Consider the following 27,095-nt stretch of genomic DNA (forward strand, 5'->3'; position numbering starts at 1 on the left):
GTCATAGAAAGACAAAGTGTCTTCAGTCGGAGTCTTCTTCAACTTCGCTGTAATACAGACCACTACAGAAGATCTTTCCTGCCCACAGCCATCAGCATCTACAATAAGTTTTTAGTTAAATGAGTTACAACAACACCTAATTTCCCTCTGGGATCAATAAAGTATTTTTGAATTTGAATTTAAATTTGAATGGAGATAGAGTAAGGACGGATAATGCAGAGGACAAATGGAGAAGGATGACTTCTAAAGAGGGAACAGCTGAAAGACAAAAGAGTTGGTGTTTGGTCACTTCATATGCGTTTTATGTCTTAAATTGGTTGGCGTTCAAGACTGGCCACATTGCTTCATGTTCTCTGAGATTAATATATGTAACAATGCTATTTTTCATCATCGTAAGCAAATTCTAAATTCTAAATTATAAAAGCTATTATGTACCTTTTGTTGATTGTACGTTTCTGCAGTTTAGGGGTGTCACATTTTGCATTATTATTCTTTGCAGTTTTATTAATTTTTTTATTAATTCCTGAAATTTATATAGTTTTGGGGAAGACTCACTAACTTTGGGCCCCTAGGCTGGTGTTTGTGTAGTTTCCTTTTTTTAGTTCAATGTCACTCACAAAGTCAGTAAATGTTTAACCGTAACTGATAACGCATTATAAACAAATTATTCCACGAAAAGCGTAAAAGGCTTACTGATAAATATTTTTGTAAAGAAGATCGTTATCAACAAATGTTACAACTCAGCTCCTCAAATCGCTGACTCTTGTTTTGTTTTTTGTAATTCAGACGAAGTTCACATGACGTGTGAACGAATTCGGACAGCCAGTGAACGCAGCATCAGTCTGCACTGTATACGCGCCGAGGCGGAGAGCGAAGATGGCGGAGGGCGTCGAAGCAGAGCACGAATGGAGCGATTGGGCCCTGGACACGGCCGAAAACAGCATTATGGCGGTGGAGACCCTGCTGGCTACACTGAGAGCCTTCGAAGACGTGCTCAGACAGCAAGAAATATCCATAACGTCTTCCACGGAGTATTGTGACAACTTCTGCCAGGTAGCGTTATCATGCAATAAGGAAGCTAGCTTTCTGTTAGCTTATTCGGACTCTGTTTTTTTTTTTTTTTCCTCGCAGCCTGAAAAAATAAATATGACCTGCGACGGCTGCTGCTGCACCGCTGGATAGGCGGCTTTACTTTTGAATTAGGAAGCAATTGCACAAAATATATTTTAAATCAAATCAACTGATGCATTTTACGAAATAACTCCTGTCATTTGAAAGACGAGCTATTTATTGTACGTGTACTAGCTGATGACGTTACGATGTTTTTTTAGRATTAATTTTTGGCTTCGATTTCTTTTAATTTGATGATAACTAGATAACAACATACACGATGCCTGCACAAAAAGACATTGCTACGGTTTGCACATCATGCACTCCTGCTTACATGGTGGGGCGGGGCAGATTGGCTCTCTATGCTTAGACAAATTAATGCTATTTTGAATATTGGTTTACCTAAAAATGTGCGTTAAATTGCACCAATTTTTACATAATCTATTGTGGGTGTCGAGGCCAATGCAGGGATGTGGTGGGTATTGTGTTAATATTTGCCATTAATAGAGATTATTTAAATAACCCTGATTATGTAGCTTTTACATTTCAAAACAATGACAAGCAAATTTGCTAAAGTAGCATCTAACACTAAAAACGTAAGTACATGGTTGAAAGGAAAAGTGAAAACTTGTTACGCAAGAGTTTCACTGTGTTAAAAAAATGCATTTAATGACCAAATAAAACAAATAATTGCCTTATACTTTTATTGTTTACTTGTTTTATTGCCATCTTATTCTCTCAAACAATGCTTTTAAACATTTAGTATTGTCTCTTAAGCTCAAAACAGTTCCATCACTTTTCCTTCTAATCTAAAAAGCCCATGCATTTAATCAAAATTAGAGAAAAAGTCACTTAAAGCATAAAAAGTGGAACTGCGTATTATGATAGTAATAGGCAACACAATGCTAAATTGTGACCTTTTTTGCACCTTTTTTTTCTCTGAATAATCTTTATTTGTGGGTCAAGTCTTTGAGCTCCAGCTGAGCCATAGTTTTAGTGAGGATGCGTGGAGGGCGTTGCTTCACAGTCAGCATGATGAGGAAAATATTTTTAGGTGCGCATAAGCGTGCGAGCCAGAAAGATTAGCAACTTCTGTGGTTTTTATGTTTGTGGTATCGCAAATAATTATGTGATTGTGACACGAGCGGCTCCGGTCAGAAGTACTGGAGTAGTAATTAGTGCACTGATGTAGATCTCTGGGGGTCAAGACTTTATTCTCGGCCCCCTTTGAGAGAACACTATATATTTAGGCAGAGGGGAATTAATTCAGCGCCTTTGTGGACACGAGCACCAATCAACAAAGGTGTGCTCCTGTCTGGAAAATGAGACTCCTGGGATGTTCCCGGAGCTGCAGTGTGTCTGTGATGATTTAATGTGTGGCTGCCACCTGCACAGAGGTGAAGAACAGGTTTACATGTTGCTCCCTTTTTTTGGAGGGCAGCTGACCATATTTACTGTTGACTGGTAGGAGTAACAAACTAATAAAGGAACATTTTAGGTTGAGTATTTATTGTTTTTAAATATTCTAGAACCATCATTTTTGAATTAGGCCTACATTTATTGTAAGACAAATGTAAACAATCATTCTTGTAGTTGTACTTTTGCTGTCTTTTTGTATTCAGATAGAGTTGGGCTTGATTGCACACATTTAGCTTGGTTATATGCTGCACAGTCAAGTCCCCTCAGACCCAATCAGGAGCACAGTAGACACCTCAGACACCTCACTCCAGACTGTCAGCTGGGGACYAACAGGTGTCGACTGGTGTGTCCCTAGAGAGGAAAACCTTTGTTCKTCCAGACACACAACTTTTCTGTCTGTTCTTCTCTTTTGATCACATTTACYRGTTTGTTTTTAATAACTTCTTTTGTCTTCTTTTGTGTATGTGTAGGCACTGATGCACTATGCTGGGAGCAGGAACTCCATGGAGCATGGCCTCCCWCTTCTAGAGGTCTACTGCCTCTCCATAAACTGCTTCGCAGCAGCAAGATCCCATCTGACTGCAGAGTCCGACAGAGTGGCCCTTGTTTTGAAGAGACTCGCTTTGTGAGTGTTGAGAAACTACTGTGCACAAAACCCATAAAAGGCTGACAAAGCAGTTACATTTTCTTTGGTCCATTCACTTGTCTCAGCTATGTGTGCACTTTTACTACACAATAAGCTGCTTTAATTATATTTGCTTGTTAAAAATGTAGTCTACAATAAGTTGCTTTGGCTTTTTCTCAAGCTGAAGGGCTGGCTTTTTTTTTTTTGGAAGGATAGGTTCCTTCAAATCAAGTCTTTCTGAGACCAGCCAAGAACACATTTAGGAAGTGAGTGAACAGATTCCAACTCCAGTTCCCTACATGAACGTGGGAGTATTTCAAAGCTATCAGAGTTACACACAGGCATGTTTAGAGTTTCAACATGATCTAACATTCCTGCAGCCTGATGAAATGACCAAACACCTAACAGGCAGAAGAACAGGCACACTGCTTTTCTACTAAATTAATATAACAAGTTTTAGTGTTGTGCCAAAATGTTTACAAATCTTTGGCTCAACATATCAGTATTTGTTAAAAACTTTAGTTTGAACATGTAGTTCTTTGCGCTTGATGAATTAAATGGTTTTTGGGTGTTGAAACTTAGTAATGTTTGCTAAAAGCTAACCATTTGTTTTTAGTCCTCTTGGCTACTGCAGTATGGCAACAACCTGTGGAGATCTGTGTGAAACTTTAGTCGTGAAGTTAAAAACACGATCTACACCCTAAATATTACAAACTGGAAGTTAAACAAAAGAAAACTCAAAACATGAGCATTTTTAAGTCCACCACAGTAAACAGAAGGACTGCTTTAGGAGAAAATTATGGTAACAATAAAGTTATTGAACGGTTCAGGTTGTTACTTGTGATTAGATGTGATTTTTGACAATCTGTCAACCTGTTCGGAGTAAATTAACAAATGTACTAAAGAATTGTACTATTTTATTTGAATTGCTCAATCCTTGTAGCACAGCTTTCAGTTCATTAGCAAAGTTTTGTTTGATTAAGAGAATAGATCTAATTTGTTATCTGTTCAAGTTTTTAAGTTTGTTTTTGCAAAAACAATTTACCCCGAATCAAAGCATTTACCACAAGTCTTAATGTTTTTCTGTAAAATAAGCATGGAGCTGCAGAGACCTGTTTTTTGATGGGATTTGACGAGTTAAAGTGATGTTTTGGTTGCTTCTTTCTTGCAGAAGCTGCTTTGAACTGTTGCTGTCCGTGCCTGAGAATGAAATCCCATTGGAAGCCTGGCTCCAGTTCCACCACTCTGTTCAGGTAGGAGCGTCGTAACCTGATGGATTACAAGTGTAAATCCTGTGGCTTGTGTTTTTTCTTTTTATTTCGTAGCTCAAATGAAGTTGGCACCTGGTGCTTTTGTGCAATTCTCCCTCAGTTTCCGGCATGCTGAGTTAATAGTTAAAGGTTGGAACACACTAAGTGCACCTACGAACACGGAGCTGTGTTACAAACTGCATTTCCATTTTTACAGTTATATTAAAAGAAAAAATGAAAAAAAAAAAGTTTTAATGTTTATCTTTTAGTTAAACACTTCTTTAAAACACTCCAGTGGCACATTTCTCTGATTTAAAACTTGGGTTTTTATTTTTTGTTTGTTTTTTGCGTTTTTATGTCAAACCCCTGAAATGTTGTGATTGTGCAGCAAGAGATAACATCCTTGGTGGATGATGTCCCCAGTGCCAAGGCCAGCTGGGGTAGATAACTGCAGGATGAAGAACAAGGTTACGATCATGTTTTTTTTCAGTGAAAATGGAAGCAGAAGACTCAAAAGAACAAAGAAGTGCTTGAACACATCTTAGTTCTGATGGATATTCTACCATCCCGTTACAAACCTGAACCAGTCGTTTTATCTCACAAATCCCTGGAAGAATTTGTCAGATCTTGATTCAGATCATTGTGGAGATCACCGTGACCAACATGATGACAAGCCCCTCARTCTCTGTGGCGACAACCTCTTCTGTGTTGTCCTGATGCATCTCAGTAATCCAGGTAGAAAAAATAAGTAGGTCCTCTAGATGGGTTCTTCTTTAGTGAAACGTTTCTTCTCTCGTCCAAGAGACTTCTTCAGTCTGATGAGTTTCAGGTGAACTCAGCCTTAAAAGCACTGCCTCCACATGGACAAACAGGTCAGTCACATGCAAAAGAGGGCCATCGCTTAACTATAGGCTTGAATAGCTCTCACCTCTAGAGGTGGAGGCCTGCAAGTATGACTCAGCCCCTGTGAGCAAAAGGTGTGAATCAGGGCCCCAACGATACCAACACAGAGGGAAAAAAACAAAAACAAGGGGACTTTGWGCCCCGCCTGCATTCACTACATGCACATGACACGACACCTAATGGTACATTCACACCAAACGCATTTTGAGCATCAGAAGCATCTGGTTTACATGCAAAGTCAATGTGMATTGCGCATCTAGGGGCGTCTAGAAGCCGAGCAGCGCGTCTGGCGCATTTAGAGCAGCGCGTCTCGAAGCAGTGCASGCGCGGCACGCCCCAAGCGTCCACCGCGTGAGTTGGAAAATCTGAACTTTTGCTGCTCGATGCGTCACATCAACCAATCCGAGAGACTAATTTTTCCACGTGACAGTTTCCTGAATGTTGCCCACCAAACGAAACAGAAGAACAGCAGATRTTTACCTAAAATCAACCATCTGCAGTTGGATTTTCTGGCTAGATATGTGTTGATGTGGGTCAGCTGGTCCGGACAAAAAAATAAAAAAGGTCCGTCAGCTAGCAGCTTCTGGAGCGGCGAAACTAACCGAACAAATCGCCTCTAAATCATCTGGTGAGTTAATTATCTGCTGTGCGCAACGTTTGCTTGCTCTTTAGTAATTAAATCAAAGCCAATTTCTTTTATTTTATCTTTATTTCACCCGCCGAGGGCAGACGCTTCTCCCACACCCCGCTGCCGCTGCTGCCGCTGCTGCTGCTTCTCGTTCTGGTCTGTGAATGTCTGTCCAGCATCAAGATGCGTGCGTTTTGAGATTTTTGGAGGCGCGCAACGCGTTTCGTGTGAACGTAGCATAAGAACCACAGCATCCAAACCAATAAGCCAGGTGATGGGGCACACCCTCTATGAACAATAGAGCTAATTAAGCCTATTGTTAAGCAATGGCCCTCTTTTGCATGTGACTGACCTGTTTGTCCACCATGTGGAGGCAGTGCTTTTAAGGCTGAGCTCACCTGAAACTCCTCAGACTGAAGAAGTCTCTTGGACGAGAAACGAAARGTTTCACTAAAGAAGAACCCGTCCAGAGGACCTACTTATTTTATTCTTTTTGAACTCTTCTGTGTTCTTTAAGAAATTGTCCAGACAGCTCCTGGCGAAACCTCTGTTTCGGCGTGAAACCACTTGACTGCAGTATGAGGTGCTCTTTAAAATGTTTGCAGRGCAGTCAGTCACCCAACATCGGGTCAGGATTTTCACGCCTGAGCTAAAATAAACAAATCAGTCTAGGGCTGCCACAAACGATTATTTTTATAGTCAATTAACCACCGATTATTTTTTCGATTAGTCGGATCATACGTTAATTGAATATAAAACATACAGCTTATCGCGCCAGAATGCAGCTGCTATTATATAACCGATTTTAGCTTTATGCTAACTAAAAATAATTGCTGTGGAAGGCAAGTTCTGCCGATATTGCATTGCACAGGTTTCTCTTTTATTTTCTTAAAATGATCCTACAGTTTTGAGCTCCATTGCCAGGTAGCCATGATACCAGAGCCTGTCTGTATAATGTCTTGTGACGTCTACAGCCTACCCCAGTTTCCACTACTGTGCATGTGTGTCAAGGACAAAGGCAGATGTGGCAGTGGAAGGTGTCAAAGCAGTTTGGAGAGAAAAACATAAAGAAAAAAAAAGACTAATCGATTATTAAATTAGTCATCGGCAATTTAATAATTGATTAATCGTCGACTAATCGTGGCAGCCCTAAGCCAGTCCAACTTTCTTTTCTTATGGGAAGGTGAAGGAAACAAGTGTTGTCTTGCACTTTTCATTTGACCTTTTAAGCCTATAGTTTGTTGGGGTAATTAGTCAAAACCTTTCATTTCTGCTGGGAAACTGCATCTCCTGGTAACATTTTCAAACCACTTTAGACAATGGTATTATGATTTTATCAGTTGTCGACTCTAAATTGTGTAACTCTGCCTGAAACCTGTTCCATCGTACAGTGGGTACACACCAGCAATGGAGTATTTGGACTGTAGCGCAGCAAATAAATCCAAGCTTTGCCAAATAATCTACTTAAATAGTTTTGGGAACTTTAAACATAACTAATGTTCTGTCTTTGCTGTTAACATTTTCCAGGATAAAGGAGTGACTGAGCAGTGTTCACTTTTATTCTTTTTTACTTAGATTGTATTCTGAAATGATAATATTTAATGTCCTGATGCATCTCAGTAATCCAGGTAAAAAATCAAAAAGAAAAAAAATTGTATAGGTCTTCTGGATGGGTTCTTCTCTAATGAAACAGAGACACATCCCATGGCACACCCATGAAACATGGGTGTGCCATGGGATCCCCAGTTTCTCCTATTGTTGCAAACCTGTACATGGAGGAAGTGGAAAAGAGAGCCTTGATGTCCTTTTCAGGGGTGCCACCGAGCCATTGGTTCAGTTATGTTGACGACACCTGGGTTAAAATTAAAGCCCAGGAAGTCCAACATTTCACTGATCACATCAACTCTGTGGATGAATATATTAAGTTCACACGAGAGGATGTAAAAAATGGCAGGCTGGCGTTCCTGGYTTGCGATGTCTCGGTTTCGGATGGAGGACGGTTGGAAACTGGCGTGTATCGTAAGCCCACCCACACAGACCAATATTTGCGTTTTGACTCCCACCACCCACTGGAACACAAGTTAGGAGTGATCAGGACTCTGTACCACAGAGCAGACAGTGTCCCTACAAACCCAGGAGCCAGGCAGAAAGAGAAATCACACACACAACAGGCCCTGGAGCAGTGTGGTTATCCTGACTGGGCTTTCCTGAAAGCAGACAGGAAACACAGACAGGATTCCATGCAACCTTCAGGTGAAAATGAAGACCCAAAACCCAGACCCAAACCAGTGGTTATTCCATATGTTGCGGGTGTTTCGGAGAAACTGAGACGTTTATTTACTAAACATGATGTCCCAGTGGCTTTCAAACCCCAAAACACATTACGGCAAAGGCTGGTTCACCCCAAAGATCCGGTGCCCCGGCACAAACTGAGCAATGTTGTATATGCTGTTAAGTGCCAGGAGGACTGCGACCAGTTATACATCGGGGAAACAAAGCAGCCACTGTTCAAAAGAATGTCCCAACACAGACGAGCTACATCTAATGGCCAGAACTCTGCAGTTTTCACTCATTTACAGGCCAGCGYTCACTCTTTCAGAGATGAGGATGTTCTCATTCTTGATAGAGAGGAACGTTGGTTTGAGAGAGGAGTAAAAGAAGCCATTTTTGTGAAGAAAGACCYTCCATCATTAAACAGAGGTGGAGGCCTCCGTTTTCAGTTGTCCCCCTCCTACAGCGCGGCTATTGCCAGTATCACTCCACCCCCTGTTAACAATAGGTGTTAATTAGGTGTCAACGATAGCCATGTGATGTGAGTATCAGTCACATGGAGGCAGGGCTTAAAAGCCTGAATTTTGCCTGAAACTCTCAGACTGAAGAAGTCTCTTGGAGGAGAGACGAAACGTTTCATTAGAGAAGAACCCGTCCAGAAGACCTATACAATTTTTTTCTTTTTGATAATATTTAATGTTATTTCATCAGGGAAATGTTATTAGTTTGCAATTTAAAGAAAAGTGCTTACGAGATCAGCAGCTTGTTCTGGACTCTTGTTTTTTTTTCTTTTTCAGATGTCATGTTTGTTTGAAAGAGATGAATTATTAAAGTGTAAAACGAGCTAATGGCCCTTTCATTACTAGTAGTTGTAGTACACTGGTAACAGGGCTTTATTTTATGTTAAGTATAGTTTTCCTCAGGAAGTCATTCAAACGTGTGTTCATTGTTCCTCAATGTGTTCACTGCAGATTACACATGATACGCTGTTACAATATGGAAGCACCGACCTGCAAGCTCTGCTCCAAATCACAGGAGAAGGTGGGGCATGGAGCAACCCGGTCCTAACTGCACTCCTCACCGGCCAGCCCACCAGCCCAGAGGAAGGTTCGGATTTAGTTCTTTGATCTTTCTTTCCTCCACGATSTAACATCTCAAGTGTAGTTTTCCACTCAGTTGTTGTTTGATTCTGTTTATAGTTAATGCGTACATAAACTTGGAGGGTGAGGGCTTCATGGAGATGCGGGTGAAACATCTGGAGAAAATGGGCGAAGTGGCCAAAGCTGTGGTTTTGGCCAAAGCTTGCACTGAATGCAGCTTCATTCCCAACCAAGCTACGTTTCGTCAGACGTATGTCTCCCTGCTTTGCCACCTGCTGCCCAATGAAGAAGCCATTATGGAGGTATGAAGGTTCAATGTTTGGTTGTAGACTATATGGTAATGAGCAAATAAGTGAAAATGTAACTGTAATTAGTCCCTGTTTTTGTCAGTTTTCTTTCCAGAAATGGATCCCCTGTGTCTCATTTATAAATAAAGCTCTTTCTATCATTCTGGAAAAAACAATCTCCTTGTTCACATAGTTTTTTTTAAAAATTCATACCAAACTTGAAGTGCTTATAGTGAAAAAAACAATTTAAATGTAATCGTCCTAAAACACCAGTGTTTTTACCATTYATTGTTTATATCAGGACCTCCAATTTAAGAACATTTTGTCTTTTGGTAAAAAATGCTGTTTCATACTCAGCTTATTATGCAGTTTTAAAAGTGTGTGTGACATATAAAATTTATGATATAGAAGTGCCTGGTTTTATATTATACCGCTTTAATCAAAGAACAGATCTGCCGCTTAGTGTTCATTTTTTTCCACATCTTAGTTGCAAAATATCTGTTTTTCTCCTGTGGTGTTTTCAGTGCAGTGAACTTTTACATTTTATCCTGTCAGATATCCAGACTGGACTGTAAGGATGTCCTGGAGATCACTTGTAATTTGGAGATGGAGGGTGAGGAGAATACAGCCTTCATCCTGTGCACGACTTATCTAACACAGCAGCTGCAGCAGCAGAGTCTTTACAGCTCCTGGTGAGTGACGTCTTATTTATCAGCTTGGTGTTTTTCCATAAGTTGCTGTATAGCTTAGTAGTTTTTGCTGTTAGCAAGTGACTTTACTGGTGTTTTTGGTTACAAGCAAGATAAACGGGTCATGTGAAACACTCTAAGGTCAAATGCAGTGTTTTGACTATGATGTTAAAGCTCTGCACACCAGTACAACTCAAAACACTTTGTGTGCACAACTATTGAAAATATGAACATGAACCTACCTTGAGTATGGATTTACAGAGCATTGTTGATGTTTTGTTTTGTTTTAGTGACTCAGGCTGAGTTTTGAATGGCTAACTCATTACGATAGCTTCCAAAAGACGTGGAAATCCTTTAGTGCAGGAAAATCTTTGCAAACTCATTTAGGACAAAATGCCTTTTATACTCTTCTATACTTTACATCAGATAAGTGGCTGCTAAATCAGTATAATGTTATACTGATGGGTGTTTTTCCTAATCATATACAAAAACAGGGGAGCAAATGAGACAATCAAACCAGGTTTAGAATCAAAGTGAGGAGAACGTTGGACAGGAAGTCTCTTGTACACCCAAATCCACCGTTCTGAGAGACCCCCTGTAGTTCAACCTCTTTTATTTAGTTTTTCACGCCCCTAGTTACATTGGGTCATGAGACTGCCTAAGGGAGGGGGGAATATGCAGACCTCATGACAGAACATTATTTGATACAAGACAATTAATAAATCATGCAAGCTAGACACTTTCGCTTCTGCTGCCCCCGGAGCAGATGGATGCTTCAGAGGACAAGCATCAGTTCAGAGTTCAACTTCCTCTCCGATTACTGCAACTCAGCAAATCTGCTCACAGATGGAAATATGTGACATTATCAAAKCACCAAAATTAAGCAATGATTAAACTCTTAAAATAAGGAAGTTGACCCAAGCTCTCACTGCCAAGTATTTTGAATGATGAAAATAACCACCACCTCAACTTTGTTCTAACATATACACACATGCACACAGGGAAAGTTGTGTGTCTGTATCACTGCAGCTTCAATCAGCTGACTCAATCCACTTTAAGAGATTATTTAAAGGAAAATAAAACACTGGTGTCTCCCTTCTTCCGCCTACCAGCAGTGCCTCCAAATAAGACCAATTTGCAGCAGCTAATGCTTATTTCATCCTTTACTCATGCAGAGATGATTAGAATGAAGTTTCAGCACAAAAATGAACTATTTAAAAGCAGAGAAATCTGTTTTTACGAATGCTAATTCRAGCTGCTGCTTTGGGATTTAAGACCTTTGCTTGTTTTATGATTTTTGCTTGATAAATATTCTCACGGTTGGGTTTTGAAGTGAGTTAAAGTTTATTCACTCCATGTCCTGCAGCTGAAAACCCCTCGAATGAAACAGAAGATTTGTGTTCAGAGATCTGTGTTGCTCCTCACTTGGTCAGCCAGGCATCGTTATACTTTTTCATTTTCACCAAGATGTCTAAATTTAAGCTTTTTTTATGCTGTTCACTATATTATTATTGTGTTAGGCATATTAACATGTAAATATGTTTGTCTTCTATTATTTAAAGGGAATTGATATTGTTGTGGAGTAGGCTTCAAAAGAAACTGGACCCGTCATTGGTGTCTCTTCTGGAGCGATGCCTTCAGCTTGGTGCCATTGCCAAAACTGTCKAACATTTACTTTACCTGGTCCGTGTGATTCAGACAGAGGTGAGTCTAAATGACATGATTGTCAACTTATTTAACGTAAACATCACATCRCTGTGTACTGAGAGTGCGCCTGCCCTTATTTGCACCCCACATTTCAGAAAGAAAAGAAAATTATCATTAGGTTAGCAATACAGCCAACAGATTCATAGTTGTGCTTAAGAGGAGACAGAAATGGGTAATATAAATATTTTGGTACTGCTCAGTGATGAAATATTTTTCTCTTTTTAGGCAGAGACCCAGGGGGTACCTACCTCAGTCGAACTTTGTGTCAAAGCTCTACAACTTCCAAAGCAAGAAGACTCAGAAACGAGAACGTCCGTATGCAAAACYGTGTCCTGCCTTCTTCCAAATGATCTCGAAGTGCTGCGTGCCTGTCAGCTCACAGAATTCCTCTTAGGCCCCAGCCAGGAAGCCTTCACCTGTCTCGAGGAGCTCTACCTGCGCCCAGACCAAAAGTATGACCAGGAAAACGAGGTCATTCCCAACTCACTACGCTGTGAGTTGTTACTGGCACTAAAAGCCTACTGGCCTTTTGACCCCGAATTCTGGGACTGGAAAACTCTAAAGTATCACTGCTCATCCCTTCTGGGCTTGAGACCAGAGTCAGAGGAAGAAGAGGAAGAAGTGATAGACAAACAAGAGAAGGCCAAACATGAGCTACAGGGAGTTACAGTTAAAGAAGAATCTGAGTACCAGAACAGGATAAATGGAGGACTTGACAATTCTGATTATCARGATAACAAACCATTCCCTAACCACACACAATTCAACGAAGAAAATGGGACAAAAAGACCAAAGTTCTGGTGTCAAATTTGCAAACATTCAATCACAGATGTACAAATCATTCACCACTCCAAAAAACACATCAAGGAGAACAATCACACCTGCCCTGTTTGCCTGGAAAAGTTTAATAGCAGAAAAGACCTCGTTCCTCACATGAGAAAGCACATTCGGAATGAAATTCGTCTCTCTCAGAACGTGAGACAAAACAATGTAGCAAAACAGACAGACGAGGATGATGACATTGAACCTGGCGAGATTCCAGTCGACCCGTCCTTGATGCTGTACTACAAGTGCACACACGATCCRGAGGTGTTGAATCACATTGTGCAGCAAACCAAAACCTTGAACGAGAAACASYCCGACGATGACGAGTATGTGACCTTCGAGTACATCGACAGAAACTTCAAACTGCAGAACCGAGAGGAGTATCCCTGCCCGGGAACCAACTGTACACGGACCTTTAAACATTCCAAGTACCTGTACGTCCACTTGAGATCAGAGCACATTGGTGATGACAATGTGAAACATTTTCATCAAATGAGAGACAAGCGGGAAAAGTGTGTGTTCTGCAGGCGTCATTTCATATCGGCTTACCATTACCGCAAACACCGAAAAGTTCACTACGGTGACTGGCCCTACATATGTGTGGTTATAGGTTGTGGTGCAAAGTTCAAAACATCCAATGAACTTGTCACTCACAAGCAGACCCACGGCTACCATCTGAACTACCAGTGTGAGCTCAACGGCTGCTACGTCACCTACTCTGACTTYGGACAAATATATCACCACGAAGCGCAGCATTTCAGAGATGCAGCATTTACCTGCTGCAGCAGTGAATGTAAAAAATTCTACTTATCCAAAAAGGACTTTATAAGGCATTTATCTACACACAAGATAACTTTTACAGAAGATGATTTTGAGGCTCAGAGGAAGGCAAAGCGGAAACTTTTTAAGCCTGTTCGTGACGTGACCGTTCACCCCGACAAGACGGTTGATTCAAGAGGCACTGTAAATGGAGAAGTCCTGAATTCTCAGTCAGAYGGTTGTACCACCTCTTCACAAGAATCAGACATCACAGAGCCCAAGGCAACGGTTACACTGGTGGCGATGTGCTTTGATGGAAGTAAATTCACATGTGGCTTTGACAAGTGTGGCATGACTTTTTCCAGAGCTAGAGATGTCCAGAGACACCTGAAGTGTGCTCACCCAGATCATCTCAAATTGGAGGACAAGGAATACAAACAAGACAAGGAGCAGGACGACGTGTCAAAGAGTGTAAAGACTGAAACTGAGCCAGAGCCTGAGGAGAAGGAAAAACATAACAACTCAGCTTCAWCTCTACCTGTGGAGCCTGGCAAAGACAAAAAGTTGACTGCTAATTCAAAAAGCAAAGAAGCAAACCTTTTAGGCCTTAACACAAAATGTGACGCCCTAAAAGAGCTCGTTATCGGGCTGAGTAAGCTCAGCTTGAACACCCCATCTCCTAACAGTTTGCCAGTTCAGCCCCCACAGCCCACACATGATTTGATGACCTCACAGCTGTCGCTTCARCAAGCCATCATGGCAAAGCCTCCGGTTGTATTGCTTAAGAAGAGACCACAGCTGTCTGAGGGGAAGGTGAAAGTCCAGGTTGAACAAAKYTTAGTAACCAGTGAAGACAAGGGTATTGAAACATTAGCCTCAGCTAAGCCATATATCTGTAAGCACAAAGGGTGTGGCTTTAGGAGTGGTCAAAGTTACAGCTTAAAGCGCCACTATAACTCTGTCCATTGCTACAGCTTATGTGAGGCCAAAAGATTGATAACCTCTTTTAAGCCTTACAAGTGCCAGTTTTGTCCCAAGACCCACAGAGAAAAGCGTGAGCTGAAGTTGCACTACCTAAACATCCATAACATAAGTAAGACTTTGATACCACAGATGGGCTGTGAAACTACCCAACATGAGGAAAGGAAGAAACCTACATCTTCAACAAAACAAACATCTCAGCCCTTCACCAATCACAGTCCAGAATTTAATAAGAAAAATGTTAAACAGGAACGCCTGCTCGAGCCAAAAAGCTCTAGTGTAATTATTAAAGAACAGAACATTAACACTCAAACTCCATCTGAAGAGGAAAGAGAGGGTGAAGTAGAGAGCAGGGAAGAGGATAATGAGCAGAAAGGACAAACAAAGGATGAGATAACACAAAAGCTCAGAACTAGACGATTGGTGGCCAAAAGTAACCTATGCTATATACTGGATAAATTCAGTAAGCCGTTTCATTGTGTGGCAAAAAACTGTGGTGCGGCTTTTTCCACCCAGGGAGGCCTTGTGCGCCACCTGCAGTTTGTGCATCATTACAATCGTTCTCAGCTCCTGTTAGAAAGTGACTGCAAAGTGCAACAAAATCCAGAAGTCAAAAAGGAACCTGCAAAGAAAAGACCTCCCCCAAAATCTGATGAACCTCAGCCCCAGTTCAAATGCCACTTTGCTAACTGCACCGCCTCATACCACCTTAAAAGCAGCCTTGTGCGTCACACTCGTGATTACCACTCTCGGCCACCTGGGCTAATAAAGTGCAAATTTGACGGCTGCACCGCCTCATACCACTTTAAAAGGAACCTTATGCGTCACACTCGTGATATCCACACTCAACCACCTGGACTAATAAAGTGCAAATTTGACGGCTGCTCCAAGGTGTTCAGTCGCAACGATGCGCTCAAAAAACACACGCTTTATAGCCACTGCGAGTATTACAATTCACTCGTGGTTCGACTGCAGAGCACGCATAAAAAATCTATTTCTGGATGCCAAAAGAAGCTCATAATGACACCACAATGTCGCCAGAAGCAAGAAACTAGTTCGCTGACTTCACCGAAATCAGAGAGCACCAGAGATCAAGAAGCTGTGGCRCAGTTAGAAGAAAAGAGTGACAAAGATCTTAAGGAAACTAAAAGTTCCAAAGAAGAGGACTGGAAAATATATCGTTWTAGTGATTTTGTCTATAGATCTCATGAAGAGGCACTACAGATGTGTCAAGACCGCTGCATGCCTGTTGGCTACCCATGCATGGTTCAGGATTGTGATTCTGTCGTCGTATACATGCGCAGCTTGCAACGTCACTATYTTACGGTGCACGGCATGGTACGGGGAGATGTTGTTAAAAATGACAAAAAGCTTTTTTTTAATGCTGAGCAGCTAGAGGAACTGATTGAAAGGAAATCAGCAAGACCYACTGTTGCAGAGGCATCATCTCCTAAACAAGTTTTCAAAACACAGTGCAAAYCAGAGCCTAAAAATACAAAGGAGGCTCCTTCACCCACTAGTCATGCCTCCATCAAGACTGAAACGCAGGATGTGACTATACACGATCTTCAAAATATCCCAGAGAAACAGGAGAAAAGTCACAATTCTCATGATGTCCTAGAGACAGAAGAGAATGGCCACAGTTCTCCGAAAGTCTCGGAGACAAAAGAGGACAGTCACAATCTTCAGAAAGTCTCAGAGAATGAGAAAAGTCAGGATTCTCAGAATGTTTTGGGGAAGGAAGATGGTCACGATCTTCAAGATGTCCCAAACAAGCAAGAGAAAAGTCCTGATCTTCAAAAAGTCTCAAAGAAGGAAAAGAGAGGTCACAATCATAAGAAAGTCTCAAAGAAGGAAAAGAGAGGTCACAATCATAAGAAAGTCTCAAAGAAGGAAAAGAGAAGTCACAATCATAAGAAAGTCTCAAAGAAAAATGAACATAGTCACAATCTTCAGAAAGTCTCGGAGAATGAGAAAAGTCATGATTCTCAGAGTGTTTTGGAGACGGAAGATGGTCACGATCTTCAAGATATCCCAAACAAGAAAGAGAAAAGTCCTGATCTTCAGAAAGTCTCAAAGAAGGAAAAGAGAAGTCACAATCATAAGAAAGTCTCAAAGAAAAAAGAACATGGTCACAATCTTCAGAAAGTCTCGGAGAATGAGAAAAGTCACGATTCTCAGAACATTTCAGAGAAGGAAGATGGTCACGATCTTCAAGATGTCTCAAAGGAGGAGGAGGAAAGTGACGATCCTCAGAGAAACTCTGAGAAAAACAAAAATAGAATCGAACTCCAGAAAGACTCAGAAAAAATGGAGGATGTTAATGATTCCCAAAAGATTCCGGAAGATGAAGAGAATAATCGCAGTCCTCAGAAAGTCCCCCCAAAAGAGAAAGAATTACCTCCTGCTGAAAGAAACAATGACCTTGTTGCAGAGGAGTTGCTTCCTGTTGAAGCAAGCACAGGTGTTRCTGCTGAGGATTCATCTGCAGCACAGCAGAAACCTCCAAAACAGGGACAGAAATCAAACTTTGAGAAATTCATACCTCTTCTGCGTCCAGTCACTGTTGACCTTTCACCTCCATACTCGCTGCGCTTTATTTCTGAGGAGAGCTTCCAAAACACGTRGAGCGGCAAAGATAATGGCAAGATGTTGAAAGGATCAACCTCGTTGCTCTCTCCTCCGGTTCGCCAGCCGCTGAAYCGAAAAAACGAATTGTCGGAGCAGCCTTTGAATGTAAAAGAAACTCAGCCCAACACTCCTCCGCCATGCCTTTTCGACATCGCTGCCTATAAGCCCATAGGCTTTGAATCCTCTTTCTTAAAGTTCATACAAGAGACGTCTCCAAACGACAAGGAGAAAGCACCGGTGAAGCGGCGAGAAGCCTTCAGACGCAGCTGCTCTGTTAAGGAGAACAACCAGCTAGGGATCTCTCACACCCGCAGTAGACGCACTCATTCCCCCCTGGTGAAGTCTCGCGCTGTGACTGGGGGCTTCACGTCTGTACAAAACTTGAAGTCCATCCTGGACAAAGCCCTGGCCGGGTGTGGGGACCTGGCAATAAAACAGCTCCAGTACCTCAGACCGGTGGTGGTMCTGGGAAGACCTGTGTGCACCACCAGCTTTTCTGACCTCTTATCTGAGACCAACAGTAAACTACTACTTGGAAGTTAAACTGAGCACCTTTTTAAACTTTGCAATGGAAAGTGACTATATCACATGCTATTTACCAGTATTGTTTATTTCTTCCAAACTGTTGGATTTTTTTAACTGAAATTTTGTAGAAATTAGCATAACAAAAAAGGACAACCTCAAAGTACACATCAGAGCTGTCTGACAGTATTTTAGCTTTTGTTTATAAACTCTGTGACTTGATATTCAATATGTTAATTCACAATCACAWATGTATATATTCTCCAGCTCTCCAGAATAAATGTTTAGCTTTGCAGTTTATGAAGGATCAGTAGCATAATGCAAGGCCTTTTTCACTTTGGTGAAAATGTGACAACAAACATTTCTTTTCTTCAAACTCGTTGAGGAATATGTTTGGTTATTTTCCACCTCGATTTATATGGAAACAGTGTTTGGCTTCAGACGTTGGATGGAGGACATGTATGTAACATTTTGTAGAAAAATAAATGTGAAAATCAGGGCATCTAATCACCATTGTAATTGCCTTTTTTATTTTTCCAGATTTTATAAAGCATACCATTGTTTTTTGAGTACATAAGAATCATTGATTTCAGTTTCATCTTTTACACTTTACTGTCTCAGGTTAAAAAAACAAACAAGCAAACAGAAAAAGGCACAAGGCTCTACATACTGCCAAATTTTGTAGTCTGGATTACCAGCCATCCAAAGTGCATTCATTCCTAACAGTCCTGACCCTTTGAATTCTAAATTATCTTGATTGTAACTTTTGTAATAGTGTTGAATTGCTAATTTCCAAAGCCTAATATAAATGTATTAAGAATGCCTAAATGCTTTTTCTCACCATTACTCCCGCATAACAACAACCAGCTATCTAGAGTGGAAAAAAAAGATATTCAAAACAAGAGAAACACATAAACAATGTCCASAAGATATCTGAAACAATGAATTAAATGGTATAAATGGGGACTTAAAGTAGAACAGAAAATAGTTTAATTTGCACTTTAAAGATTTAATGTAACATTATAGACCATCACGGTGAAAGTATGCTTGTATTAGTAATGGAGGTGTATAAATATATAATTTGGGTGTGGTYTCACCTTTGAGGCATACAATTGTAGCGCCCTCTACAGGGTTAAATGTTAAACAAACAAAAGATTTTTCCACTTGTGTTTTATATAATTACATTTTATATAATTAAAACTATATGTGTTTGTTAAAAATGACGATAAAATGCAGATAAAAAAAACGTCATTATTACAATATCAAGTCTGTCAAACATGTTCGAGACCATACCGAAGCCAAGTCCATTGGTTAATGCGCGGAACCCAATTCTTATTTAGTTGTTTCAGGGGGTCGTAGTTGTTCGACACGCTTCCCCGACAGGCTTGCGCGTTGCTCATATGAATGGAATGATATTGGATGTAAAAGCCTTTGACTTGGCAATGAAAACCGTATGCACATAGTTCGGTTTTAGTCAGTTTTTTTCTCGGTTTAGCGCCGGTGCAGTTCTTTCGATAAGTAAAGTGAAAAAGTGTTTGTGTGGGACTTGTGCGGAAGCTTGTGTAGCCGCTATTCGTTAGCCGAGAGTCGGCCTGTTGCTAACGGCTCGAGTCAGAGCTGCTCAGGAAAAACCCAGAGAGAAGATGTTAGGAATGATGTTGGACCTGCCGGTGGAAAAACAGATATTTTATGCTGTTTTGGGATTCTCGTGGACAGTGTATCTATGGGAGGCATACCTGTCCTACAGACAAGTAAGTTAATCATTTGTATGCTGCAGTGGTCAAAACGAACTGAAAGTCTTATAGCAGAATGTCATATTTATTATTTTGGAGCACTTTATTAAAAATGACCACAGGGAAAGACACAGTTAGAAAAGGGTAACTGTTTAAAAAAAACGCCAGTTTGAACATTGGTTTATGTTTTATAGCAAATTAGTATCAAGACTGGGTTTGAGTGAAATTAAATAAAAATGAAATATTGAAACCTAAATAAGATTGTATCAAATGCCATCTTACATTTTGACTAGTACATAACTTGCGTAAATTCATTGTTTAAATAGATTTTTAATACTTTCTGTTAATGTTATAATTAAATGCTTTTAAACATCAGATAGATACCAGTTTAAAAGTGTAAAGTTTTACATCAACTCGTCATATAAACCCCATGTCTTGTATTGTCAGGTATTTGAAACAAACTCAGTGCATTAATCTGCAGTCTGACATTAATAAATAGCTTTAATTTCAGTAAATGTTTAACATCAGCTCATCTTGTAAATGCACAAGGGGTAAATACATTTCAAACAAAATCTATATACATCTTGAGAAATGTGAACTTTATGCAGTATTCTGAACTGCACCGTTTTATAAAGTAATACTGAATCGGTACATTAGGGTTAGTAACACGATTGTGTTTGTTTGATAAAAAAAAAATAAGAATTAACAGGCCGAACAAAGAGTCCAAATCTATTTAAATTATTTGACTACAAAAATATTTTAATATATTTAGTTTTAATGGGTTTTGATACAAGATAAGCTGCAAGATGGACACACTGAAAGGGTTAAGCCATGTAAAAACACAGATTAAACAGGTTAAATTGGCTTTAATTAGCACCATCTGTCAATAAAAAAAAAAGTTGCGAGTATGAATACTACTCTGATACTAATTGTTTCTGAATTCTCAAGCTTTTATCAACTACAGTATCTTAATTTTATAATGTTTCTTAAACCATATTTTAAGATCATTCTTTTAACTTTGCAGAGGAGGATTTACAGATCAACCACACATGTACCAGAGGAGCTCGGCAAGATCATGGATCCCGAAACTTTTGAGAAGTCGCGCCTTTATCAGCTAGATAAAAGCAACTTTAGCTTTTGGTCTGGACTTTATTCTGAGACTGAAGGGACGGTAAGTGTGTTTAAAAAGGTCGGCATCCCCTTTGCTGATTTAACAAAATGCATTGTATCATCTTGGGCTGAACATGATTTTTATAATCAGCTTTATATTGTGTATAATAAAATCTTTCAGCTGATCCTGCTGCTGGGCGGAATCCCTTTTCTGTGGGATGTCGCCGGTTCTGTGACGGTTCGCTTTGGGTTCACTGCAGAATATGAGATCATCCAGTCCTTGGTGTTTCTCACTCTCGCCACTCTGTTCAGCGCTTTAACTGGACTTCCCTGGAGTTTATACAACACGTTTGTGATTGAGGAGAAGCACGGCTTTAACCAGCAGGTACGCTGGCTGAACTTTCACAGACCGCTTAGTTTGAACAGATTTATTTATTTATGTTAATGGCGCACCGAATGTTTGCTGTTCTCAGACGTTGGGGTTCTTCTTCAAAGATGCAGTGAAGAAGTTTGTTGTGACTCAGTGTATCCTGCTGCCTGTGACCTCGCTGCTCCTGTACATCATCAAGATCGGTGGAGACTACTTCTTCATCTACGCTTGGCTTTTTACCCTGGCTGTTTCTCTGGTTCGTGCTGCTTCACACCCCGCTGATAACTTTAAACATCTGTATGGTGCTAGTAATGGATCCTAAAACAACCTGCGTGCTGCTTGTTTTCCATAGGTACTTGTAACCATCTATGCTGATTACATTGCACCCCTATTTGACAAGTTCACCCCATTACCGGAAGGAGAGTTAAAATCTGCGATTGAAGCTATGGCCAAAAGTTTAAGCTTCCCTCTCACCAAGATCTATGTAGTTGAAGGTGAGTTTCTTGTGTTAAAAGTTCATGTTTTTAATATATATTGTTGSTTAAAGAATTTCAGGACTTTAAAAAATGATTTATTTCCAGGTTCCAAGCGATCGTCACACAGCAATGCATACTTCTACGGTTTCTTCAAGAACAAACGCATCGTGCTGTTTGACACTTTGCTGGAAGACTACTCGCCTCTCAACAAACCTGGAGAACCACAGTCTGAGCAGTCAGAGAATGACGAGACATCCAGCGAGTCCAAAGCCAAGCCCAAGGTTGCAAAGCATCTGTTTTTATTTAATTTAAAATGCCCTGTGGCACGTACAAAATGACGCCAAATAGGGTTTAAAACATATCCTGATACGTTTATCAGTGCTTTGCTTAACTTTTTTTTTTACAAACATCTTTTCTCTGTTTAGATTTAGTGTTTGCTCYAAAGGTCAAATGATGAATTTAAAATGTAGTGGTAATGTTTCTGTTATCACAAGACCCACTTCAGTATGTGGGTGTAACAGGTGTGTGTTTGTTTGTGTGTCTGAGAGACTAATCAAGCTGCGCTGATCTTCCAACATTTTATCAGAACAAGAAACAAGGATGCAACAACCCAGAGATCCTTGCTGTTTTGGGTCATGAGCTTGGCCACTGGAAGCTGGGTCATACTGTCAAGAATATTGTCATCAGTCAGGTGATTTTTACCCTTTTTTTTTCAGTCATCTTTGAAACTGTTTAAATGTTCTCTTTGCGTTAAACTGTTAGCCTTATTGCTATAAATACAACAGAATTCAGTTGTTGGTTGATGTGTAATAAKTGGTTATTTTTCATCCCTGCAGATGAATTCCTTCCTGTGTTTCTCCCTCTTTGCTGTTCTGATTGGGCGAAAGGAACTGTTTGTGGCTTTCGGGTTTATTGACAGCCAGCCCACGTTAATAGGCTTGATGATTATCTTCCAGTTCATCTTTTCTCCTTACAATGAGGTGGTTATGAAATTCCTAATGCACTTTCACACTGAATTCATTGGTTCTGAGTTCTTAAAATATTCTCCTCTCTTTGCAGCTTCTGTCTTTCTGTCTGACAGTCCTGAGTCGCAGGTTTGAGTTCCAGGCAGATGCCTTTGCACGCAACATGGGCAAAGCCTCGGAGCTGTGCTCTGCCCTCATCAAGCTCAACAAGGACAACTTGGGCTTCCCTGTTGCAGATTGGGTGTTCTCCATGTGGCACTATTCCCACCCTCCTCTTCTCGAGCGACTCAGGGCGCTGYGCAACGCCAAGCAAGACTGACGGGGCTGGTAGGGGGAGCGGGCGATCGCTGCCTCCTCAGAATGGCCCCCACAGACCCATCCTGGCCCTGGTCTTTTTCTTCCCATCTGTATCTCACCATTTAGTTTTATATCATTTTAGCTTTTTATTTCACTTCCCAAAGTTTTCCATTTTGTCCCGTTGGATTCTTTGTTTTAAACAAAATGAAATCATATTGACACGAAGCAGCCTAAAACAATATACCCTTCACTCTCTTTCTGTAGAAACACAAGTTATGCACTTGTTGTGAGCAATACATCTGGACAATGGTTTTCATTAATTTTATGACATTATTGTCAGAGTACAATTCTGATTATTTTGACTTTATATTGTTTTGGACAGTATTAATAAATCTTATTAATTTAAGTCAAAAGGAAAAAATATATATGTATTCCAAATCTTTTCTAGGCTTTACTAAAGAATAATTTATTGTGCTGCAGACCTGGCATCCGACTGATAGTAAAACTCACAAATGTTATAGATTTAGCATAAAGAATCTATTTCACATGTACTCCTTGTTCAAAATCAAGTCTTTTTTTTTCAGAGGAGCGATGTAGATACTTGGCTACCATGACAAAATACGAGTGCCTCTTAATTCTCTTTTGTTTCTGATAGTGGACACGTTGTGAACAGATGCAGTTAAGAAAGTTTTATTTGAGGTTAAATTACACTTTCGGTTTTTATTTTCTACTCAAAAGTGAGGAAGTGATATTTTATTTTAATTTCCAAAGCATTTGCTCACGTCTAGGGTACAACCAGATGTGTATATATGTAACTTTAGTGATTAGAGTTAGAACATCTGATGTAAATTGTAAAAAAAAAAAACCGAAAGTTGAATGTGATTTGAAATTTTAAGTTGATAAAATGTTGATTTTCTTGTCTTGGATGCATGGTGAGCGAATTATTAATGGGGGAAATGAGAAAGAGGGTTTACAAGTTTTGTTTTGCTTTTTCAGCAGGTGAGCCAGAGTTGGGTTTGTTAAAAGAGGGGATTGTATGTTGTTGGCTTTTTTTTTTCGTTGTTGCATTGAATAAAATTCTGAAAWACATTTATCTTATTCTGTTGACTTTATTAAAATATGAAACTGAATCCATAAGACTTTTTCTAATATGTCTGGGTTGCAGTTTTTATTTTGGTCATGCTGTARGTAATGTTATTTGACACTGTTTTTGTTATTTCAYTGTTTTTCCATATGGTGTCAATTTAAGAAGCATAGCTCAAGGAGATTAATAAATTATTATTCAAGTCTACGGCATAGCTTCTATAAGGCGCTTGTGATTTAAAGCAAATCGTCAAAATTGGGTTTTTGTTTGAAAATAAAATGAAAAATAAATTGTGTGTAACAGGATTTTTGTGATGCAGCAGATTTAAACTGATAATTATTGTTACTAGTAAAACATGATTAGCTTTAGAACAAAAACATGCAGTGAGTATAAATGGACACATTAAGCAGCCACATTTTGTCATAAATAGATCATACATAAATTATTTTTTTAAATGTATACACATGCTCACTCTTAACATGTTAAACAACGCTGACTTGTCAATGAATGAAAACAATCAGACAAAATTCCACGCTCAGCCAATTTATTTGTTAAATTAAAAATAATTRGCGTAAAGACTAATTCGTTACTTTAAACCTTTCAATGGTTATTACYTATCATATTTAATGTTGAAAATGACCGTAAAACATTATTGTGAAATATAAATATTTTGAACTCAAAGCGTAAATAGAACATATGAGGTCAGCAAACGTAAAAAAACAAAGAAAAAAATCTAAGGCCAGTCTATTTTTGGACCGTGCCATTACGGAGGTATATCGCTTTAGTTTCCCCTAAATATTTATTATTATTTTTTCTACAGTATATACACTTATTTAACCAGACTTCTTAAATATATATTAGGACATGCAATTATATATATATATATTTCGTTATTATAATTTGTTTCTGTTTACGGTAAGACCTGTCGCCCCCACGCAGTTCTGATAATGGTACGGTCCTGTGGTGTATTTRAGTGGACAAGGACAAGGCAAGCTACCTTCCGTGTCAGCGTTGTTTTCATATGTGAAAATAGAAAATGGCGAGGTTTTTGAGMCCTAACGTCAGGAGTTTTGTCATTACTCAGCTTAGAATGTCGTCTGACCAGGTAATGAACATTTCGTAAACATTATACTTCACTAAAATGGGACTGTAGACGGTCAGCCATGTCTGCAAGCCATTAGCCGATTAGCTTATGCTCTGTAACAATTTTGCTAGCTTTATTTTTAAATAAAGTCAGAGCCAGTACAGCGAGAGTTTGTATATCCACTGCTGGTATGGTACACAACATAAGKTAGGCTAATTCTGTTGTAATTCATCTGATGTATGACACTTTTATTTTGTAAAACATTTGATCAAATTTTAACCTGATGATGAAGGTGACAGATCAGTAGGTGATCGAYGAAAMCAGCTACATTGTTTTGGATTTCATTTGTTGCCTTTGCAGCTTATAGTGGAGTCTGTCCTCAATACATGTTTGTAAAATTAATGTGTATTTGTTGTGACGTATACTTTGACCTTCAGAGTCTAACTAAATCTACTTTAAACCCGCAAATATTGGTAACTAAAGGATAGAAAGAAAGTTGAAAACTGTGATTTTTAATGACTTTGTCATTTATTTATCTAGATTAATTTATTACATTAATACCATTTCTTTTCAGTTGGGCGAGCTGGGTAAAGGTGCAGGTAAAGGTGGTGGGGGCGGAGGTTCCATCAGAGAGGCAGGTGGAGCCCTGGGGAAGAGGGAAGCTGCTCTGGAGGAGATGTATTTCAAGTATGTAACATATTCTACAAACAAACAAATAATACAGTACCTATTTACCATATTAATGATCTGCTTGTTTATCTGTTTGCACATAAGGCGTAAGGAGCAGGAGCAGCTGGCWGCCCTGAAGCAGCACCACCTGGAGGAAATTGATCACCACAAAAAGGAGATTGAACGCCTCCAGCGTGAGATTGATCGTCACAAGGGAAAGATCAGAAATCTGAAATARGACGACTGAGCAAAAACACTTCAAACAAAATTAATTTTTTGCTTGACTGTCCTGGAAGCATTAAGTTGTAAATGCTGTTGCTGTGTTCATTARTACCAAGCTGTCCACGGATGTGTTTGGGGCTATGTTGTTCTATAAAGGCTTGGAAGTTATTAAAATTGTTGAGTAAAAAAAATTGATGTTTTTTTCGCATGCTGTCACAGAAATTGTATAAAAACATTGCCACACATTGCAAACAAAACAATCCAGTGAAAACATTTAAATATTGTTAAATTAAATGGCATCATTGGCTTTTTGACATATTAGTAAAACATGCAAATGTACATGGCAATTTATGGWACATGCTATTTTGAAGTGCTGAATTCTGCATTTTATAATTTAGTCATATTTTTCATCAACTTATAATTTGTACTTTTTTAWTTTCAGTCCACTCTTTTAATAACAACCAGCATATTAAGACCTTGTTTCCTTAAAACACAAAGATGTTTTGTAAATTATAAATAAAAGTAATCCAAAAATGCTTGATCGGTTTGCAAAAATGGTTTGTTTGTATGTCAAATGTTAACTTTTAATGCCACGGCAATTAAATAACAATTACTATATACAATAACAAAGCAATGCCAAAGTTTCTGCTGTGAATTAGGGGCTTTTTGGCAACAGCTAAGTTGACACCAAACATGTTTTTTTTGCAGAGAAAACTATGGTGCGAGTTTGATATCACTTGTAAACAATTTTATTTCTTGTCTTTGACATATATTGCAACAATAATTAAAAACTTTTAAGGCACCGCAGGCAGTGGCACTGTCAAACATGTCAAACTCATGCATTGTATATTTTTCAATACAGRCAGTGCTCATTCACAGTTGTGATTTGTTAGAATGGCAAAAACATAAATATTAAATATAAAATACTGGTCTTCAGGTAAATAACAAAAATGTCTAACAAGCAAAGCAAACGTCCTGTGTGCATTGTGTCTGTGATCAAATCCATCCACACGTGGCGCTATTCAGAATCCTCCATCAATGCACGAAGAAGAACCGCCTAACGTCACTTCCGGTTACCCGTGCTTTTACCACGAGCAACCCCGTGCGTCTTTCTTTTCGGACATCATGGCGGACCGGTTCCATAGGGTAAGCGGATGCTGCGGAGGGATAAAGTGTATATTTACCCTTTTTTGGATTCACAGTAACCTGTTTATTACAGTATTACGACCCAAGATCGTGTGTGCTTAATAAATGTAGTCGTTGTTTAGTTGGATGTGCTCTGTATGATTGGATTTACGTAAACACAAGTTTGGCAGCTAGCTTTAGCCACTTGAGCATGCCTTCATCATGGCWGCTTCCCGAACGAGCCAGTTCTTTC

General features: G+C 39.6%; 4 protein-coding genes across 5 annotated transcripts in view; all 4 read left to right on the forward strand.

Annotated features, from left to right (window-relative positions):
• The first annotated feature begins 848 nt into the window (after positions 1 to 848).
• On the forward strand, positions 849 to 18,270 carry rlf (RLF zinc finger). 2 transcript variants are annotated; one of them, XM_014014955.1, is made up of 8 exons: positions 849 to 1,053; positions 3,000 to 3,154; positions 4,326 to 4,407; positions 9,178 to 9,313; positions 9,406 to 9,608; positions 10,149 to 10,285; positions 11,845 to 11,986; positions 12,215 to 18,270. In XM_014014955.1, the coding sequence occupies exons 1-8, from the start codon at positions 877 to 879 to the stop codon at positions 17,726 to 17,728; spliced, it is 6,546 nt and encodes a 2,181-aa protein (XP_013870409.1). In that variant the 5' UTR covers positions 849 to 876; the 3' UTR covers positions 17,729 to 18,270. The 2 variants fall into 2 exon arrangements, with proteins under 2 accessions (XP_013870409.1, XP_013870418.1); XM_014014964.1 differs by lacking the exons at positions 849 to 1,053; positions 3,000 to 3,154; positions 4,326 to 4,407 and adding an exon at positions 5,035 to 5,139.
• A 786-nt stretch (positions 18,271 to 19,056) lies between these two features.
• zmpste24 (zinc metallopeptidase, STE24 homolog) lies at positions 19,057 to 23,788 on the forward strand. Its single transcript, XM_014014971.1, has 9 exons — positions 19,057 to 19,458; positions 20,465 to 20,611; positions 20,732 to 20,935; positions 21,024 to 21,176; positions 21,273 to 21,414; positions 21,502 to 21,677; positions 21,983 to 22,087; positions 22,233 to 22,376; positions 22,456 to 23,788. The coding sequence occupies exons 1-9, from the start codon at positions 19,351 to 19,353 to the stop codon at positions 22,678 to 22,680; spliced, it is 1,404 nt and encodes a 467-aa protein (XP_013870425.1). The 5' UTR covers positions 19,057 to 19,350; the 3' UTR covers positions 22,681 to 23,788.
• Positions 23,789 to 24,698: 910 nt separating this feature from the next.
• atp5if1b (ATP synthase inhibitory factor subunit 1b) lies at positions 24,699 to 26,258 on the forward strand. The gene is given in 3 exon segments (XM_014014990.1): positions 24,699 to 24,847; positions 25,401 to 25,513; positions 25,601 to 26,258. Coding segments are annotated over 3 exon segments (324 nt in total). The 5' UTR covers positions 24,699 to 24,778; the 3' UTR covers positions 25,743 to 26,258.
• Positions 26,259 to 26,807: 549 nt separating this feature from the next.
• Positions 26,808 to 27,095, forward strand: part of rpl13a (ribosomal protein L13a) — a 5,146-nt gene continuing 4,858 nt past the window's right edge. The window contains exon 1 of the mRNA XM_014014982.1: positions 26,808 to 26,863. Within this exon, the coding sequence (XP_013870436.1) occupies positions 26,843 to 26,863 (21 nt within the window). The 5' untranslated portion in view covers positions 26,808 to 26,842. The remainder of the gene's footprint in view (positions 26,864 to 27,095) is intronic.

The sequence above is a fragment of the Austrofundulus limnaeus genome, unplaced genomic scaffold (genome assembly GCF_001266775.1).
Source record: "Austrofundulus limnaeus strain Quisiro unplaced genomic scaffold, Austrofundulus_limnaeus-1.0 Scaffold2, whole genome shotgun sequence".
Taxonomy (NCBI): domain Eukaryota; kingdom Metazoa; phylum Chordata; class Actinopteri; order Cyprinodontiformes; family Rivulidae; genus Austrofundulus; species Austrofundulus limnaeus.